Source organism: Eptesicus fuscus, chromosome 2 (genome assembly GCF_027574615.1).
Source record: "Eptesicus fuscus isolate TK198812 chromosome 2, DD_ASM_mEF_20220401, whole genome shotgun sequence".
Taxonomy (NCBI): domain Eukaryota; kingdom Metazoa; phylum Chordata; class Mammalia; order Chiroptera; family Vespertilionidae; genus Eptesicus; species Eptesicus fuscus.
The window spans coordinates 47,001,302-47,018,591 of NC_072474.1; the positions used below are offsets into that span (position 1 = coordinate 47,001,302).

At 38.6% G+C, this 17,290-nt stretch overlaps 1 protein-coding gene across 1 annotated transcript in view; it reads right to left on the bottom strand.

The window, feature by feature from the left end:
- Positions 1 to 17,290, bottom strand: part of NFKB1 (nuclear factor kappa B subunit 1) — a 132,928-nt gene that overhangs the window by 35,336 nt on the left and 80,302 nt on the right. The window contains exons 7-11 of the mRNA XM_008156643.3: positions 9,643 to 9,806; positions 7,750 to 7,908; positions 5,041 to 5,145; positions 2,982 to 3,073; positions 956 to 1,094 (exon numbers count right to left, since the gene is read on the bottom strand). Coding sequence (XP_008154865.2) covers positions 956 to 1,094; positions 2,982 to 3,073; positions 5,041 to 5,145; positions 7,750 to 7,908; positions 9,643 to 9,806 — 659 coding nt within the window. The remainder of the gene's footprint in view (positions 1 to 955; positions 1,095 to 2,981; positions 3,074 to 5,040; positions 5,146 to 7,749; positions 7,909 to 9,642; positions 9,807 to 17,290) is intronic.

A 17,290-nucleotide genomic window follows, 5' to 3' on the forward strand; every position in this document is an offset into this window, starting at 1 on the left:
CATACCTTTAATAATCTCACCATTTCTCACCATTGGATTTTTGCATTCCTCTTCTGACTCACTGCAGCCCAGATAGTTTTCCCAGTGTTTATATAAAGAAGTCAGGGCCATCATTCCAAATTCAAACAGGCCAGGCCGTTCCCCTCTCCAGAATCAACACAAAATTCTTTAGCTGCCGATCCTAGCACTTCAGAGCCTGGCCCTGGCCTTCCTGTCCTGCCTTCCTTGGCCTCAGGAGTCCATCTCAGTGCTCATAACGCTCACTTTTCTCTGAACAAATACAAATTGTTTTAGCTCCTCAAGTTTCCGAAGCCTAGGGAACCCTTCCCCTTTTTCCTTTCACGCCCAAATACTGAAGGACATCCCCAATTTTAAGGACCTTGAAGAAGGCTTCTTCTGGGTGGCTTTAGAAGCAAGGGCTCTCTTTCTTCAGCAGTCCATGTGTTTGTGGACGCTTCACTTTTGGAACTTATAAAAAGAATTAATTCGCATCTTAACTTTTTAAGGGGACTATGCTGTCCCCGCCTTGGTGTGTCTTTCGTGAGGAAAAGAACGGTGATTTATTCATTTCTTATAGTTCTGCACTGCACGGGAGCTGAGTCTTCTAGTCACCTGCCTGAGGCCTGTGGGTAGAGAGGCTGACTCTCCGACACAGGGAGACTTATCTTGTCATCTCTGCTGCCTGAACCCTGCATTCCTCAATAAATGATAGTTGCAAATTCTCAAAGGTCTAAATCTCATATAAGCTTGGAGAAGATAACATTATTTTAAAAGGCTGGACTTAATTCCATGACCCCAACTTAGTATATTAACTTCTCTCTTCTCTAAAAAATAAGTACCATGGACCCAGGGGACAGTTACTAGGAAGTTGTTGCAAGGAGGTGACTAATTGATATCTGCTAATAAGCTTGTCCTCTTATTGAAACAGGAGCCAGAGTATAGACAACCAAGTTACCTTTGATTTCAGGGTAGTACAGAAAAGGTTTTGGTTCGCTAGTTTCTAAGTCAGATTTCCTCCGAAGTTGGACGAACACGGAGGCTGGTTTGGTAATATTGACGTCTTTATACTTTGGTGTTTTGAAGACGATGGCAAACTGCAGGATAGGATACAAAGATCCAAATGTTAGGATGCTACTTATTAAATACATTCCTTATGCTCAATGTTTAGTGTACAAAAGAAAATACAGTACCCTAGAGAAAGTTACAAACTCAGAATTCTATACCCATTCATTTTAACTAAATTGCCATTGCGAAACTGAAGCAAGGTTGTGCCGATGTATTATAAATCTTTATTATTTCATTTATCTAATAATTCAGATGTCTTCACTTGTAAATAATCATGTGAAAAAAATACACTGCGTACACCTTCTCCTCTTTCAAATCAGCCTTAAAAGCTTCCAAGATTATTGGCGGCAACATCAGAAAGACTGGTTTTGGGATGAGGGAGATGAGGAAGGTGGCACTATTATCAGCCTACAGGCATGTTGATGAAGAGCGGTGACTAAACTCTTCAAGGAAGACATCATCACAGGGTCGGTTCATTTTGAGGTGAGACTGGCCAAGGCTCAGGGCATATGCAGGGCATTCTGAAACACCTCTGGCATTTTTACATTTTTTTTTTAAGTTTGACTTTTTGACTATAATATATTCATAGAAATAAAGTTGTTGTTTTTTTTTAAATATAAAAAGGTATATAATGGCATACACAGAAATTTCTTCTTGCCATTCCTATCCCCCGTTCAGGCAATTCTTACTGTTTTCTTGCCACCCACTCCCACTCCCCAGCGGTAAACACAGAGAATTTATTAATTTCTTTTGTGTTCTTCCAGAGTTTCTTTATGGATGTGAAAACATAAACACAGAATCTTTTAAATACACACTTTGTTTTATATTTATCTTTTAAAATGTTTTAATGTTGTATCTTCGAGATCTTCTCATATTAGTTCATAGAGTACTCATTCTTTTAACTGCATAATATTCCATCACATAGATACAACATTATTTAATTGGCCACTTATTGATGGATATTTGGATAGTGTCCTTTTTGTGTGTGTGTGTGAAAACAGTATTCCTTAGTCACTCAGAGTAATCATTAAGGTGGGATTTAGCATTTTCTTTTCTTTTTTAAAATATATTTTTATTGATTACAGAGAGGAAGGGAAAGGGAGAGAGAGATAGAAACATCAATGATGAGAGGGAATCATTGATCGGCTGCCTCATGCACACCCCCTACTGGGGATTGAGCTCGCAACCTGGTCATGTGCCCTTGACCGGAATCGAATCCAGGACCCTTCAGTCCACAGACTGACACTCAATCCGCTGAGCCAAACCAGCTAGGGTGGGATTTAGCATTTTCATCTCTTAGTCATATACACATGATAACATTAGCCTCAACTAGAAGACTCTTCCTTCCAACGCTTTTTATTAGAATACCCTTGCAGCACGCTTCACCATAATTATTCTAGTAGAACACTGCTATGAACTGATTGTGTCCATTTTCCCCAAATTCATATGTCTAATGTAGCTGCACTGGGATATAAGGCCTTTTATGGATAAAATTAAGGTTAAATGAGGTCATAGGGGCAGGGCCTGATTAGTGTCCTTATAAGAAGAGACACCAGAGAGCTTACTCTCTCTACCCTGAGAGGACATATCGAGAAGGCAGACATCTGTAAGCCAGGAGGAGAGCTCTCACCAGAAACCAACCTTGTCAAATCTTGATCTGGAACTTCTAGCCTCCAGAACTGTGAGAAAATAAATTGCTGTTGTTTCATCCACCCAGTCTATGGTGTTTTATTATAGAACCTTTCCCATAAATTTATGGTAGATACCTTTTCTGAACGACCTATAAGAATCTTAAAAATAGTAGTCTTTTATGAAAGTTAAATAAATATTTACAATTTTTCCTTTTTCATATATGGAAACTAAATAGTAAATTTTAACAAGGCAAAAATGTAAACTTATCATCATCATCCACTTACTTGTCTATGAACGTCTGTCGGGGAAAAATCTCCAAATCCTTCCCAGATTCCACCATTTTCCTCCTCTTCATAAAATCGAATCTGGATGTCATCTGCAAACAGGCACAGTCAGGTGTATAATTTCATATAGTGTAATTATATTTATAAACATGCTGGAAAAAAGTTGGTTCAAGATTCTACCTGCTGTGAACTTAAATTTTTGAAAGTAATTAATATGAAATTGACTTTTTAATAATTTAAAATTTTTATAAATCACTGAATTTTTTATTCATTACCATAGAAATGGGCTCCAGGTTTCATTTACAATGACAGATTTACCTATTCAATTTGTTTTCTCTTATGCAATCTTTTACCTTCCCACTTCTCCATCTCTAAACCAATCCACTTCTGAGAAAGAGGAAGGATAGTGAGGAATATCAGAATCCTGAAATGTGGTTCAACTCAATAAAGATTTACATAATAATATTTAACTTATAAAATTTATTATATGGCAGACACAGTTCTAAATGATTTATATATATATATATATATTAATTGATTTAATCCTCACAATAATTTTATAGGTGTGCTATTAATATCTTTATTTTGCAGAAGAAAAACTAGGGTCTGGAGAGGTTAAGTAATTTATCCAAGGTTGAATAGCAGTAAATGGAGAAACCAGGATTTGAACACAGACAGTATAGTTTCTGACTTAAATATTTTACTATTAAACATTCTCCTATACTGCCTCACTATAATACTATATTAATCCTTACTGGAAAATTGTTAAAAATATTAAGTTCATCAAGTCCCTTCAGATTAAATTTAGAATGCCTACATTTCACACTTCAGTCATGGATTTTACTTTTGCAGAAATATGACAGTGTAACTCAGGCTGGCATCTCCCTGGCTTGTCCAGGAATCTGGAAATGTGTATTACTTGACAAGAATGGGTTAAAAAAGGTTGACAACCAGGATAAGCAGAGAAAGTGTAAATTTTTTTTTATAAAGACATATACATTTACCTTAAAATCTGATTTATTTTTTCAGACTTTTACCTCAGAGCATTTAGCCTCAACTGAGAATTTCCTTCTTTTTAAAGCCACAATTCATTTATTTAGAGGCTCTATTTCCAGTTGTGTATCTGCTTATTTTAAAAACGCTCCTCACTTTGTAGTGAGCAGATCTTTATTATACTATACTTTCAATCATTTTATTTTAAACATGAGTGAAGTTTGAGAAAATAATAAAATCTCCGTAAGCTTTTGCTAATTTATTAATCTTGTACTATATTTCACACGATTAATGTCAAGAATCTTTTCTGAAAGTCAAAATTATGAAGGAAATTTGCTCTGAGAATTTCCTTATCATCCTTATTCTTTCTTTTCTTTAGTAGCTGGAGAAGCCCTCTCAGTGTTGAAACAAAGCACTGTAAGGTAAACAAAAGAAACAACTTCATACTATGCAAAACTTTAGGGAGACTAGTGGGTCTTCCAGCAAATTAAGCCTAAAATATTACTGGAGGCAAAAATGACAACACAACTTGGGCACATCATGACAAGGCAGATTCTTTGAAAAAGACAATAATGCTGGAAAGCCAGACGGCAGCAGGAAAAGAGGAAGAACAAACAAGAGATGAATTGACTCCATAAAAGAAGCCACAGGCATGAATCTCCAGGAGCCAAGCAGGGCTGTTGAGGACAGGACATTGTGGACATCACTCATTCATAGGATGGCTGGGAGTCAGAGCTGACTCAATGGCACAGGATGTAATAGACACAAACATTATTGTGTGTTTGTGTGTGTGTGTGTGTGTTTGAAGCATGGACTATTTCTCATTTCTGTTAGTTTAACTAAGTTCAGATACTAAACTTTGAAGCATAAAAACATTGACATGTCACTGATTACCATCATTTTAGAATTTCTCTTTACTTCTGTTGAAAATTTTTAAATGAATTGGTTGGGTTTAAAGAAATACAGATACAGTTGGAAGAGGTGAAATGTGTACATTTTAAAGGGATATCCACTGTCAAAAAATGACTCACAAACACACTCAAAATATTTCACATCATATATTTACCTTTTTGAACCTTGTCACAGAGAAGATAAATCTCTTCCCCTCCAGTTACGCATCCAGCTGTCCTGTCCATTCGTACAATTTTCAAGTTGGACGCATTGGGGGCTTCTGTCCACAGGAGAAAAACAAAAACCATCCTGGTTTAGCCTCAGCTCCACAAACAACATGGTTTACGGTATCCACATAAGCCAATCTCTTATGAGGGACCCTGCCCTTAGCACAGATTAACCACATGAAAATTAAAATAGATGCTTTCACTCATATTGTTTTAACAAGGATACAAATAAAACAAAAATGCCTTTTGAAGTCCGCAGAGCACTCTTGGGTATGGGTCATTCATTACCACCCAAATAGAGGAGGCCGAGAGAAGCAGTCTCGGTTTCTCCCACTAACGCAGTCAGAGAGACTGAGACAGAAAGAGAGAGCTCTTCTGACGTTCTGGGAGGAACGAAGCCATGGGTTGGTAGAATTTCAATTAGGTCAAGACTTATTTCCATGATACTAATATACCATTTATAAGAGTCCTGTAAATTTAGGAGAAACACAATTTTCTTAACCTATCTATTAATTTTTATTCTACAGAAAAGGAAAAATGGAGATGTTATATTTCTTTTCCCCAAACTAAATTAGAATTCTGTGTGGTTAGGGGCAAAAGTTTTGTGTGGTACTGGTATAAAGCTTCCTTTTTTCTTGTTCCCCCAACACCTGCATTTTAAGATGATCTCTGATACAGTCTACATCATTTTATAACTCTTTCACTTCCTTTCAAACTTGTTTAAATTAGAGAAATCAGTTAGTTGTCCTTGGAGCCTGGAGTTTCCTACTTAGACCAAACCCTAGAAACTGTCAATGAGCCTACGTAGTGCACTTGCAGGCTTTCTGGGAATATCCGTTTAATAAATCTCACACATGCCAAAAACTTTACTACACAAATTTGTATGGTAAATTTGAAGAGCATTATAAAACTCTTTAAAAATTCTAGGAACCACAGACTAAAATAGAAATTTGAAGCCACATACTATCTATGCTGCTCACTCAGTTAACCTGAAGTTTCTATCTTTTTTTTAACCCCCCCCCGCCCCCGCAACATTGCAGGGGCCTGAACCCTATCCCCTTCTGAGGGAGGTCTCCTGCCCCCATGGCTGCTTCGTGCTTCCCATGCCAGCTCAGATCAGGACCCAGGTGACTGACAGAGACTTGGCCGACAACAGCTGCCCTCTTACTCCAAGAATTGTTTGAGCTGTCTTATACCCATGGTGTGGGTATATTTTCAGAAAACAACTCCGAGACCATGTGGATTCCAGCAACAGAGAGGAATCGACAGGACTACTCCAGCCATGAAGACAGAAGAGAAGCAGTCCAGAGATGGAAGACGCTGACGTGGTCTTCCCATACTAGCAGTTAGCAGCTGTGCATCACTGCAGGTTGCCCAGGACCAAACCAGAGAGTCAGACCTGCATTACCACCATTTCTCCACCATCCAGTACTGTAATGTCAGTGCCGACATGTACACATAAGGAACTGTTGGACATTGTAATTGGGTCTCTAAAGAACTGTTGGCCCAGAAAGAAACTCACTACAGACTGATTCATTTCCTGTCACCATAATCATTATTGCTTGTCTCATTTTCGGTTCTTTAAGTGTATTTCTAATAGCACATGATCTCACTCATCTAGTGGAAATAATGAACAACATAGACTGATGAACAAGAACAGACCCAGAAACAAGGAGGCATGGATCAGACTGTCGGGCCTCAGAGGGAGGGTAGGGGAGGGAGGGGGTAAAGGGGAGAGATCAACCAAAGGACTTGTGTGCAAGCATATGTGCCTAACCAGCGGTTGGGGACAACAGGGGGGTGGGGGCATGTGTGGGGAGGGGTGTGGGATGGGAATGGGGGCATGAGGACAAATATGTGATACCTTAATCAATAAAGGAATTAAAAAAAGTTATGTTTACACTATATTGTAAAAAAAATAAAAAAATAAAAATAAAAAAATATATTTTTATTGATTTCAGAGAGGAAGGGAGAGGGAGAGAGAGATAGAAACATCAATGATGAAAGAGAATCACTGATTGGCTATCTCCTGTACGCTCCCCACTGGGGATCGAGCCCGCAACCTGGACACGTGCCCTTGACTGGAATTGAACCCGGACCCTTGAGTCCGCATTTCGACGCTCTATCCACTGAGCCAAACCAGCCAGGGCTGAAGTTTCTATCTTGATAAAGCTATCAAGAATGTGAGAATTAGGTGGGTAAGAAAAATAGTTGTCTCTTATTAACTTTTGTTCGGACTCCCAGTGGAAAAAATTAAGATACTTTTCTCATTTAAGAGCACAAACACTATACCCTCATAGCAAGGCCTTGGTAAGGAATGAGATTTGGCATTACACGTAAAAGACTAAAACACACATCTGAGAGAGGAGAACTACATTTACTGAGCACCTTTTAACATTTCAACTTTTTTCCTAATTTATCTTTATTGCTGAAAGTATTACAGATGTCTCCTTTCTTTCCCCCTCACCCCCTCCACCCCGACATCAACTTTTTATATTAGATTTTAGTATTCCCATTTTGTAGATGATAAACATGAGGCTCCAAGTAATTAATTACTTGCCCGGGGACTCAGAGCTAGTAAGTAACTGCCCGGGCAGGCTGCAAGTCTGTTCTTGACATTGTACGGAGCAGCCTCCCATGAGGAGTCAAGCACTCACTGCTGTCGTAGATGGCGTCTGATACCACGGGCTCCAGGGGCCTGGTGAAGCTGCCGGTGCTGTCGGGGAGGAAAGCTGTAAACATGAGCCGCACCACGCTGAGGTCCATCTCCTTTGTCTGCTGAAGAGCTGCCTGGCGGATGATCTCCTTTTCCCGATCTAGGACCATCCAGCACAGGGCAAGGGTGAAGCGAGGGCATTTTAGACAGGGTGCTTTCATCAAGCCCCCAAAACATAAGCTTGAAATGAAAACTGTGTTGTTTTAAAGAAATTCTTCATGTTGTTAATAAAATTTTAAAATTTATCCCATATATGTCATCCAAAATTAAAGCCATCAAAAGAAGACCTACATTTCCTGTGGATTACAGTAAAATCTGTCCTCCATGTAGCAAAGTGCCTCTCCTTTCCTATCTCTCCACGAACTCTCCCTTTTCTCTCTACAGTAAGAGTTGAGGATACAAACAATGTGATGGGACAGAATGTAATAAGCCAACTGTGCATCGGAGGTTTTGTGAAATGTGAAAACTGAGTATCCCCAAACTCTTTGAGAAGAGAGACTGTGTTCATTCCACAGTGCCTAAAACCCTCCTTTGCACATAGTAGGTACTCAGAAAGTACTTTTGAAGGAACTGAACGACTCAACTGCATTTGGCTCCTTCCTTCCCCGCTGATGGAACTTTGATGCTGATGGATATAATCATAATTATCTTATATCATAAAAGGTGATAATTCAGGTGATGAGGACACGCCAGGAGCTACCGATGAAGTGACATGGAATTCCAAAGGAGGGGAGAACCCAGAGGCTTTGGAGAAGAAGAGACATTTGCTCTAAATCTTGAAAGGATGGTAGAACTTGCACTTACGAAGAGGGTGAATAAGGGCATTCCAGAAAGAGGGAAGATTCAAGTATAGGAAGAATGTGGCAAGGCGAGGAAATGAGAAACCATGGCACCTTATGGAGTAGTTCAGTTTGACATGAAGGGACATGGTGGGAAATAGAGTTGGGAATGTAGACGGGGGCCAGCTCTTGGGAGACACTAAGTAGTGGTGGAATCCATCTGACCGTAGGGGATAAAATGGATTAGAAGTGAGGAGAGACAAAGAGCAGCAAAAATGGAGTGAGGAGTGGAGCACAAGAGACAGCACGGCATAGCTGGACCACTAGCTGGACATGCCGCACAGGGTGGGGGAGGAGTCAAAGATGGTGAGAAGGTTTAGAGACTGGTTGTCAGAAGATGGAACACAGTTAGTGGTGATTGGATCATCTGAATGTGAGCTCATCTGGCCAGACTAAAGGAGAATATATAAAAGCAGAAATGGTGCAGGTGATGGGGGGGGGGACAAGGTTTGGGGTTGAAGGAAAAAAATATGAGTGAAGGCAGGAAAACATAAAATCATAGCATTTTAATGACAAAGACAATAGTTTATAATGTGCCTGAAGTATCCAAAGAAAGAAAGATTCCTTATGAGTGAGTGAGCTGGGGGAGATAAAAGAGAGGAGTTGTTTTTAAACTAAGTCTTGAATAATGAATTTGTTTTGACAGGTTGAAAAGGGAAAGGTGGGTTTAAGGAGAGAAATACACATACAAAGGAATGGAGATGCATGAATGTTCAGGGGGCAGAGGTGGGGGCAGGTGGGACTGAAGGTGAGGCTAGAAAGGTGGGTGGGGCCAGACTGGGAGGGCTTTGTTTGCCAGGCTACGGAGGTACAGATTTTATTCTAGAGGTAGGAGGATGTCATCAAAGGTTTCTGAGCAGGAAAAGAGTGGGAGCAGCTTGGGGTACAGAATGAGAGAAAGAGAAACTTGAGGCATACAGATGAGGACATAGTCTACACACAAGAAATAAGAGCCTGAGCTCTCAAAAAAGCAAGGATGGGAGAGTGACACTCACCTGTGAGCTGCCGGTCTCCTCCACCTTCTGCTTGCAAATAGGCAAGATCCGGATGCACCAAAAGTCCGGGATTGTAGCCCCTAATGCACGCATCTGTCATCCGTGCTTCCAGTGTTTCATATACTTTTTTCTTTGTCACATGAAGTATACCTAGGTTTGCAAAGCTGGAGAAAACAACAATAACAACAACAACCCAAGGTTAGGCAGTCAATGACTAGAATATATGGTTTCACTTGAGCATAGAGAATTAAAAAAAAAATACAAACATACAGGTCCTCAATCACTGGGGCCCACACCATAATCAAACACATTAGTATTTCTCCAGAAATATATAAAGTAGACTCACCAAGTGGGGAAATAAAGATTATAACCAGCTGTACCTTCAGAACAGGTTGGGTTTTTCCACTAAACGAGTCTGTGGTAAATTTAGCAAAACCTTTTGGCTTTTAGAGTGTATTAGACTTTCAAATTATGATTCAGGGAGTGGGGTAGACAAGTATAGATAACCTAATAGAAAATTTTACATGGACTCATTTTGAAGTATTTTCTAGGAGAGTTGTATAAAATATTTTAATTCAAATACAGTACTAACTTTTCTAACTTTTTCTCAGAATAAGAGGAATATTAAATTTCAAAGAATTTGTTTGTTCGTTGTTTTTGGATTATCCTTGAGTTTCTGAATGGGATTTAAAGTCTAAGTCCTGTTTGGGGTCCCCCTTCCAGGAATTCCACCTCCTCTTAAGTTATCTATAAGATTGAAATTATTCATTATTACTAGAATGTTTTCTAATTCTACATGGGCTCATGCCTGAAGGTATATCTGTAATCAGGGATGGAGAACCTTTTATCATGAAGGTTACATGCCTACAGGACAAAATATGTTAATAAGCTAAATAAAGCAATTTAAGGGATTCTAAAGAAAATATATAAAATTCTCCAACCATTTGTTTTTTAAATAAAGTATATGAAAGAAGTATATTTAATAAATGTAATACAACAAACAAAAAAGAAAGCACTTTACTAAGGAGACTCATTCATTCAACAAATATTGACTCAACTCTTTATTAGCGTCAGGCAGTGTCCTATTGCTCCTGTCAGCAATAAAGAAATCCCGAGTTTCATAGAATGTATATGCTAGTGCAACAACAGAGAAGAAATGAAGCAAATTTTATAGTGTAATTTAGAAGATAAGTGTTACGAAGAAAAATAAAGTAGGGAACAGAAGAAATAGTAGAAGGCATGGCACTTTAAAATAGGGAGAGGCCAGAAAGGGCTCATTGAAAAGATGACAACTGAGCAAAGATTTGAAGGAAGTGAAGGGGAAGACGTAGATATGTGGAAGAATAGCAAGTGCAAGCACTCTAAAGTAGGGTCATGCCTGGTGTTTTCTAAAAACAATTATGGCAAGGAGGCCAAGGTGGATAGAGCAGTAATCGGCAAACCGCGGCTTGTGAGCCACATGCGACTCTTTGGCCCCTTGAGTGTGGCTCTTCCACAAAATACCACGTGTGGGCGCGCACATACAGTGTGATTAAAACTTCATGGCCCATGCGCAGAAGTCAGTTTTCGGCTCTCAAAAGAAATTTCAATAGTTGTACTGTTGATATTTGGCTCTGTTGACTAATGAGTTTGCCGACCACTGGGATAGAGGAAAAGGAAGAAGAGGTCAAGGGGTTCAAAGAGGGAAGTGGTGGCACAGATCTTTTAAAGCCTGGTAAGTGTTTGGAAGGTCTTTTGTTTTACTCTGACATTCACCCAAAAAGAAGGAAAAAAGATAAGTACAGAGAAGATAGAAATACATGACAACTGGATTGAAAGAAGCAAATAATATAACAATGTGGAAAGACCAGATAAACTATGGTAAGAAAATATAAGAGCGAAGGCAGAATGAGATGAGCCTTCAAACAGAGGCCCACAGATAGAATGAGACACATGTCCAGACAGTGATAGGAAAAAATGGGATAGCTGAGACATAAACAGAAGAAAATATGCTAAGAGAGAATTTGAACTCCTTGAGGGCAGAGATATCCAGTATCTAGAACAATGGATGTCTAATAAATACCTATTGAATCAATGAATGCATGAATTAATACAGCACAGAAAAATATACAACATGGCATACTAACATGCATGGAGGCATAGGTAATTTCTCAAAAAAAAAATCTCCATTTTTTGATCCTTATTCCTATAAAGAACATCCAAAACTATGGGAAAACCAGGTACTCCCCTAGGTAATGGCAATGGCAAATATCGTTGTAGCACTTTACACTTTATCATCTACAGCAGGCGTCCTCAAACTACGGCCCGCGGGCCACATGAGGGTGTTTTTGCTGTTTTGTTATTTTACTTCAAAATAAGATATGTGCAGTGTGCATAGGAATTTGTTCATGGTTTTTTTAAAACTATAGTCCGGCCCTCCAACGGTCTGAGGGACAGTGAACTGGCCCCCTGTTTAAAAAGTTTGAGGACCCCTGATCTATAGGGTACTCTTCAGGTATATTATTTTATGTAATCCCTGTAGAAAAGGCAACATCCTCATTATTCATTATGTGAACAGTGAATTTACTATGGTGATAAATGAAACAATACAGAAGTCAGTCTTCTGCATCAAGTGATGATGGAGTATCAGAGACCAGATTGAACCTTTTACGTTAAACAACAACAACAAAAACACATAAAAAAGTTTTCATACACTGGACAATAGGCAGCACAGGACAGTGATTCTTAAGAAAAGGGAAACAAATACAATGACTCCTGTAATTATGCTGGCTTAAAGCTTTGAGTTTCTAGGCTGCAACACAGGAAGGGGGGCCCCAAACAGGACCCGGTGATCTCCCAGAGTCGAGGAGACAGAGTTAAAAATTTGAGGAGGCCAAGGAGGCTAGAATTCATAGGCAGAGCCCCAGAGAGAAAAGAATCACATACAGAGAGACACTCAGAGGTATACAGGGGCTTCACCTTGAGTGCTCCGCTGAGTACTATCGAGCACGTATGTGAGGAAATGACCCAAGGCTGGGAAAAGAACCACCAGAGAGGAGTAGGCAGACAATTCTTGGAGGACACACAGGGTTGGAATAATTCAAGAAATTTTGAACTACATAAATCATCAGGATGAATATTCAGAAATGCTTTACTAATGGTATCAAATTAACCCTAGAGTAAAGGCTGCTTTGGTTTCCCTCACAAAGCATAAAAGTAAGTCTAGAAAGAATCAAACTGTTCTCAAATTTACCTTTATCCCAATGCTCAAAAATATTTAAAAACACACACACACAAAATCCAGCATGCAATATCCAAGATTCAAAATAAAAAAGCTACCAAGCATGCAAAGAAGTAGGAAAATATAACTCATAATGAGGATAAAAATCAATTAATAGAAACACATATAGAAATGAGAGAGCACACAGAATTTGTAGGCAAGTACACTGAAATAGCTATTATAGATGTGGTCCATACACTCAGTGGTCAAGAAAACAGAAAGCATTATGGAAGATAGAAAAGACACCACAAACAAACATGTAGAGATGAAAACTACAATGTCAAGAGAAGAAAAATACACTAGATAAGATTAAGAACATATTAGACACGACAGGTAAAAAGATTAGTGAATATGAGGACATAGTAATAGAACTATCTAAAATTAAACAGGAAAAAAATAAAAAATATTTCTAAAAGAACTGATAATGAGCTGTGACACCATACATGTGATTGGTGTTCCAGAGAAGAGGAAAAAGAAGAATTGAAAAAATATTTTAAAAAATAATGGCTGAAAAGTTTTTGACCAGGGATCCAATAATTTTAATAAACCCTAAGGCACTAGATACATGAAGGAAACTACACTAAAGCCCATTATAATAAAATTGCTTAAAACTAATAATGCAGAAAAAATCTGAAAGGCTAATAGAGAAAAAAGAATAGACTGAGTGAATAGGGAAAAAAATAAGAATGAGGAGAGATTTCTTGTTGGAAACTAAGGCCAGCTAGAACACCCTAGAGCAGTATATATCAAGGACATGTAAGAAAAACATTGCCAATATAGAATTCTATACTCTTCAAAAATATCTTTGAAAAACAAAGATGAAACAAAGAGTTTAAAGATGTACAACAACTGAAAGAAGTTATCAGTACCAGATCAGTACTACAGAAAAATTAAAGGAGGGGCTTCAGGTAGAAGAAAATGAACTCAGACGCTTGACTATGAAACAGAATGAAGAACACTGCAAATAGTAAATATATTACATTTTTCCTTATTTAAAATTTATTTAAAAGATAATTGACTATTTAAAGCAAAAATAAAAACAATATATTGCATCATATGTTTTAGACCAACATGTATTATCCTAATATATAAAAACCCTGGGTCCCTCACATCCACAATGACTGGAGGCTCGACCAACCAGAAGTCAGACCTGCAGTCAGCGCTGGGTTGCTGTGGTGACCCAGCACTGACTGCTAAGGCTGCAGGCATGGTGACCCAGCACTGACTGCTGAGGGGACTGCGAATCAGGCCTGGAGAGAGGCCTAAAGAGAGAAGCAGGGTCTGATCTGTAGCCTCTGTGGCAGCTGTTGATCAGCATTTGCCTCTCTCTTTCTCTCTGGGTCTGGCCAGCAGCTGCACCTCCATTTCCCTCCAGGCCTCCACTGGGGCTGCCTTTCTGATCAGCCCTGCCTTTCTGATCAGGCCCTGTTGATAGCCCCAGAGATGCTGACTGTCATAGAAACTGACCAATCAGAACCAAATCTGGGTGAAGGAGAGCCAATGGCTGCCTAGGAGGCAGAGCTTTTGATGCTGACTGGCATAGAAACTGACCAATCAGAACCAAACTGGCCAGCAGAGGAGGGCAGTTGGGGGTGAGATCAGGCTGGCAGGGGAGGGCAGTTGGGGGCAAGATCAGGCCAGCAGGGGAGGGCAGTTGGATGGAAATTTATTTTGACAAAAAAAGAAAGTATACTGCTCATATACTATACATGAAGAGATGTAATGTACTTAAAGTTAGACTATATTAAGTTTATTAGTAAGATGTATACTATAAACTAACTGCTAAAAATACAAAAAGTTATAAACCAAATGGGGGTAAAATGAAATCATAACAAATAATTAACCTAAAAGAAGGCAGAAAAAGAGGAACAAAAAACAGATGTGACTATCAGAAAACAAACAACGAGATGGTAAATCTGAACATAGCTATATCAGTAATTGGATTAAATATAAATTATTTAAGTCCCCCAATTAAAAGGTAGTGTCAAATGGAATAAAAAAGTATGACCCAACTATATACTGTTACAGTATATATTTACTTTGAACATAAAGACACAAATAGGTTAAAACTAAAGAATGGAAAAAAAATGTTCCAAACTAACATTAATCAAAAGAAAGTTACACTGCTATATTAATATCAGCTTAGGTAGATTTTAGAGCAAAGAATATTACCAGGGATAAAAAGGATCAGTTCATAATGAAAAAGGGATAGATTTATTAGGAGGACATAAGAATCCTAAATGTTTATGTATCTAATAAAAGAGATTCACAATATAAGCAGCAAAAATCTTACAGAACTGAAAGAAGAACTAGGTATATCTATAAATATAGTCAGAGATTTCAACACCCTCTCTCAATAATTGATACAACAAATAGGAAGAAAATTAGTAAGGACATGGAAGACTTGAACAACACTATCAAACAACTTGATCTAACTGACATTTATGGAACGTTGATTCAACTTGACCAGGTTAATCATTCTTTTTAAGTACCCAGAATCATTTACCAGGTCAGAACATAGTCTGATCCATAAAACAAGTCTCAATAAATTGAAAAGGATTCAAATCATACCAAGTATTCTCTTATCACAATGGCACTAAACCAGATATCAATAACTGAAAGATTATCTAGACAGGAGTATATTTAAATTAAGGCTGGCTATGTAATAACTGTTGAAGTTGGGTGATGGGTACAAAGAATAGCTCAATTATATTCTTTCTACTTTTGTATGTGTTTGAAAGTTTCTATAATAAAATGTAATAGAAAATGAAGAGCAGACACTATTATTAGCACACGTACCTTAAACAAATTGAGAATCATAAATGTTAAATACATGGGATGCAAAATGGCACAGCCACTTTGGAAAACAATGTAGCAGTTTCTTATCAACATAAATGCATCCCTAAAATACCACTAAATATTTACCCACGCCTAAGAGAAATAAAAACTTATGTTCACACAAAAACTGTTTTTGTCATAAAAAAAACTAGAAACAAACCAAACGTTTTCAACAGGTGGATTGATAAACAAACTGTGATATACCGATACAGTGCAAAACTATGTAAAAACTAGAAGGAATAAACTACTGATATACACATCAACCTGAAGGAATCTCAAATACATTATGCAAAGTGAAAAGCCAGGTTTAAAAATGCTACATGTTGTATGATTCCATTTGTATGTCATTCTGGAAAGACTAAACTATAGGGCTAGAGATCAGATCACGGGTTGTCAGGGCCTGGAATGGGAGCAGGGGTTGACTCCAAAGGGGCGCGCAGAGACTTGGGGGGATGATGGAACTGTTCTATACCTTGACAGTGGTGCATATACGAGTATTTGTCAAAATTCATAGAGCTGTTCACTTTAAAGGTTTATATTACAGCCTTTAAATTATACTTCAATAAAACCTGACAAAAATAAAAATAAGAAAGGTTGTGACAGCTAATAAGACCAAGACTACAATCCTGTTTCTTACTCAAAATGCCATGTTCTTCCACACCAGTGGTTTTCAAAGAGAAGTCTCTAGACCAGAGTATCAGCATTACTTAAGAACTTATTAAAATGTAAATTTGGGGGCCCTATCCCAAACCTACTGAATGAGAAACTCTGAGGGTGGGGTTCAGCAACTTGTGTTTTAACAACTCCTCTGGGAGATTCCCAATCACCCTAAAGGTTGAGAACCGCTGCTCTACACTATGTGAGACCAAAGAGATCAGCATCTCTGGGAGTAGGGCTGGCATCAGTATTTTTATAAAGTGACCTAAGGTGCCTTTAATTCGCAGCCAGGTTTGATATCCTCTGCACTGGGCAAGATGTTCCCAGCATCCTCATCAGCTGGGGACTGCTGCTGTCCTCTGGGAAGGTTTGAATCCCAGTGTCATTGGGTTGAGATTCTAAAGTTGCCCCTTTACCTGCCCATAATTCATCTCAGGACTCAAAACACTGACTTCAGAGCTCACATAAGATTTGAAAGTAGTCTACATATTTTGGAAATTAATCCCTTAGCAGATATATCATTGGCAAGTATGTTCTCCCATACAGTGGGCTCCCTTTTCATTTTGTTGATGGTTTCTTTTGCTGTGCAGAGCTTTTTATTTTGCTGTAGTGCCATTTGTTTATTTTCTCCTTTGTTTCTTTTGCCCTAAAGGTATTGGTAAATATATTGCTACCAGAGATGTCTGAGATTTTGCTGCCTATGATTTCTTCTAGGATTTTTATGGTTTTACTAGAGGCCTGGTGCACAAAATTCGTGCACGGGTGTGTGTGTGTGTGTGTGTGTGTGTGTGTGTGTGTGTGTCAGCCCAACCTGCACCCTCTCCAATCTGGGACCCCTTGGGGGATGTCCGACTGCCTGTTTAGATCGGGCCTAAACAGGCAGTCAGACATCCC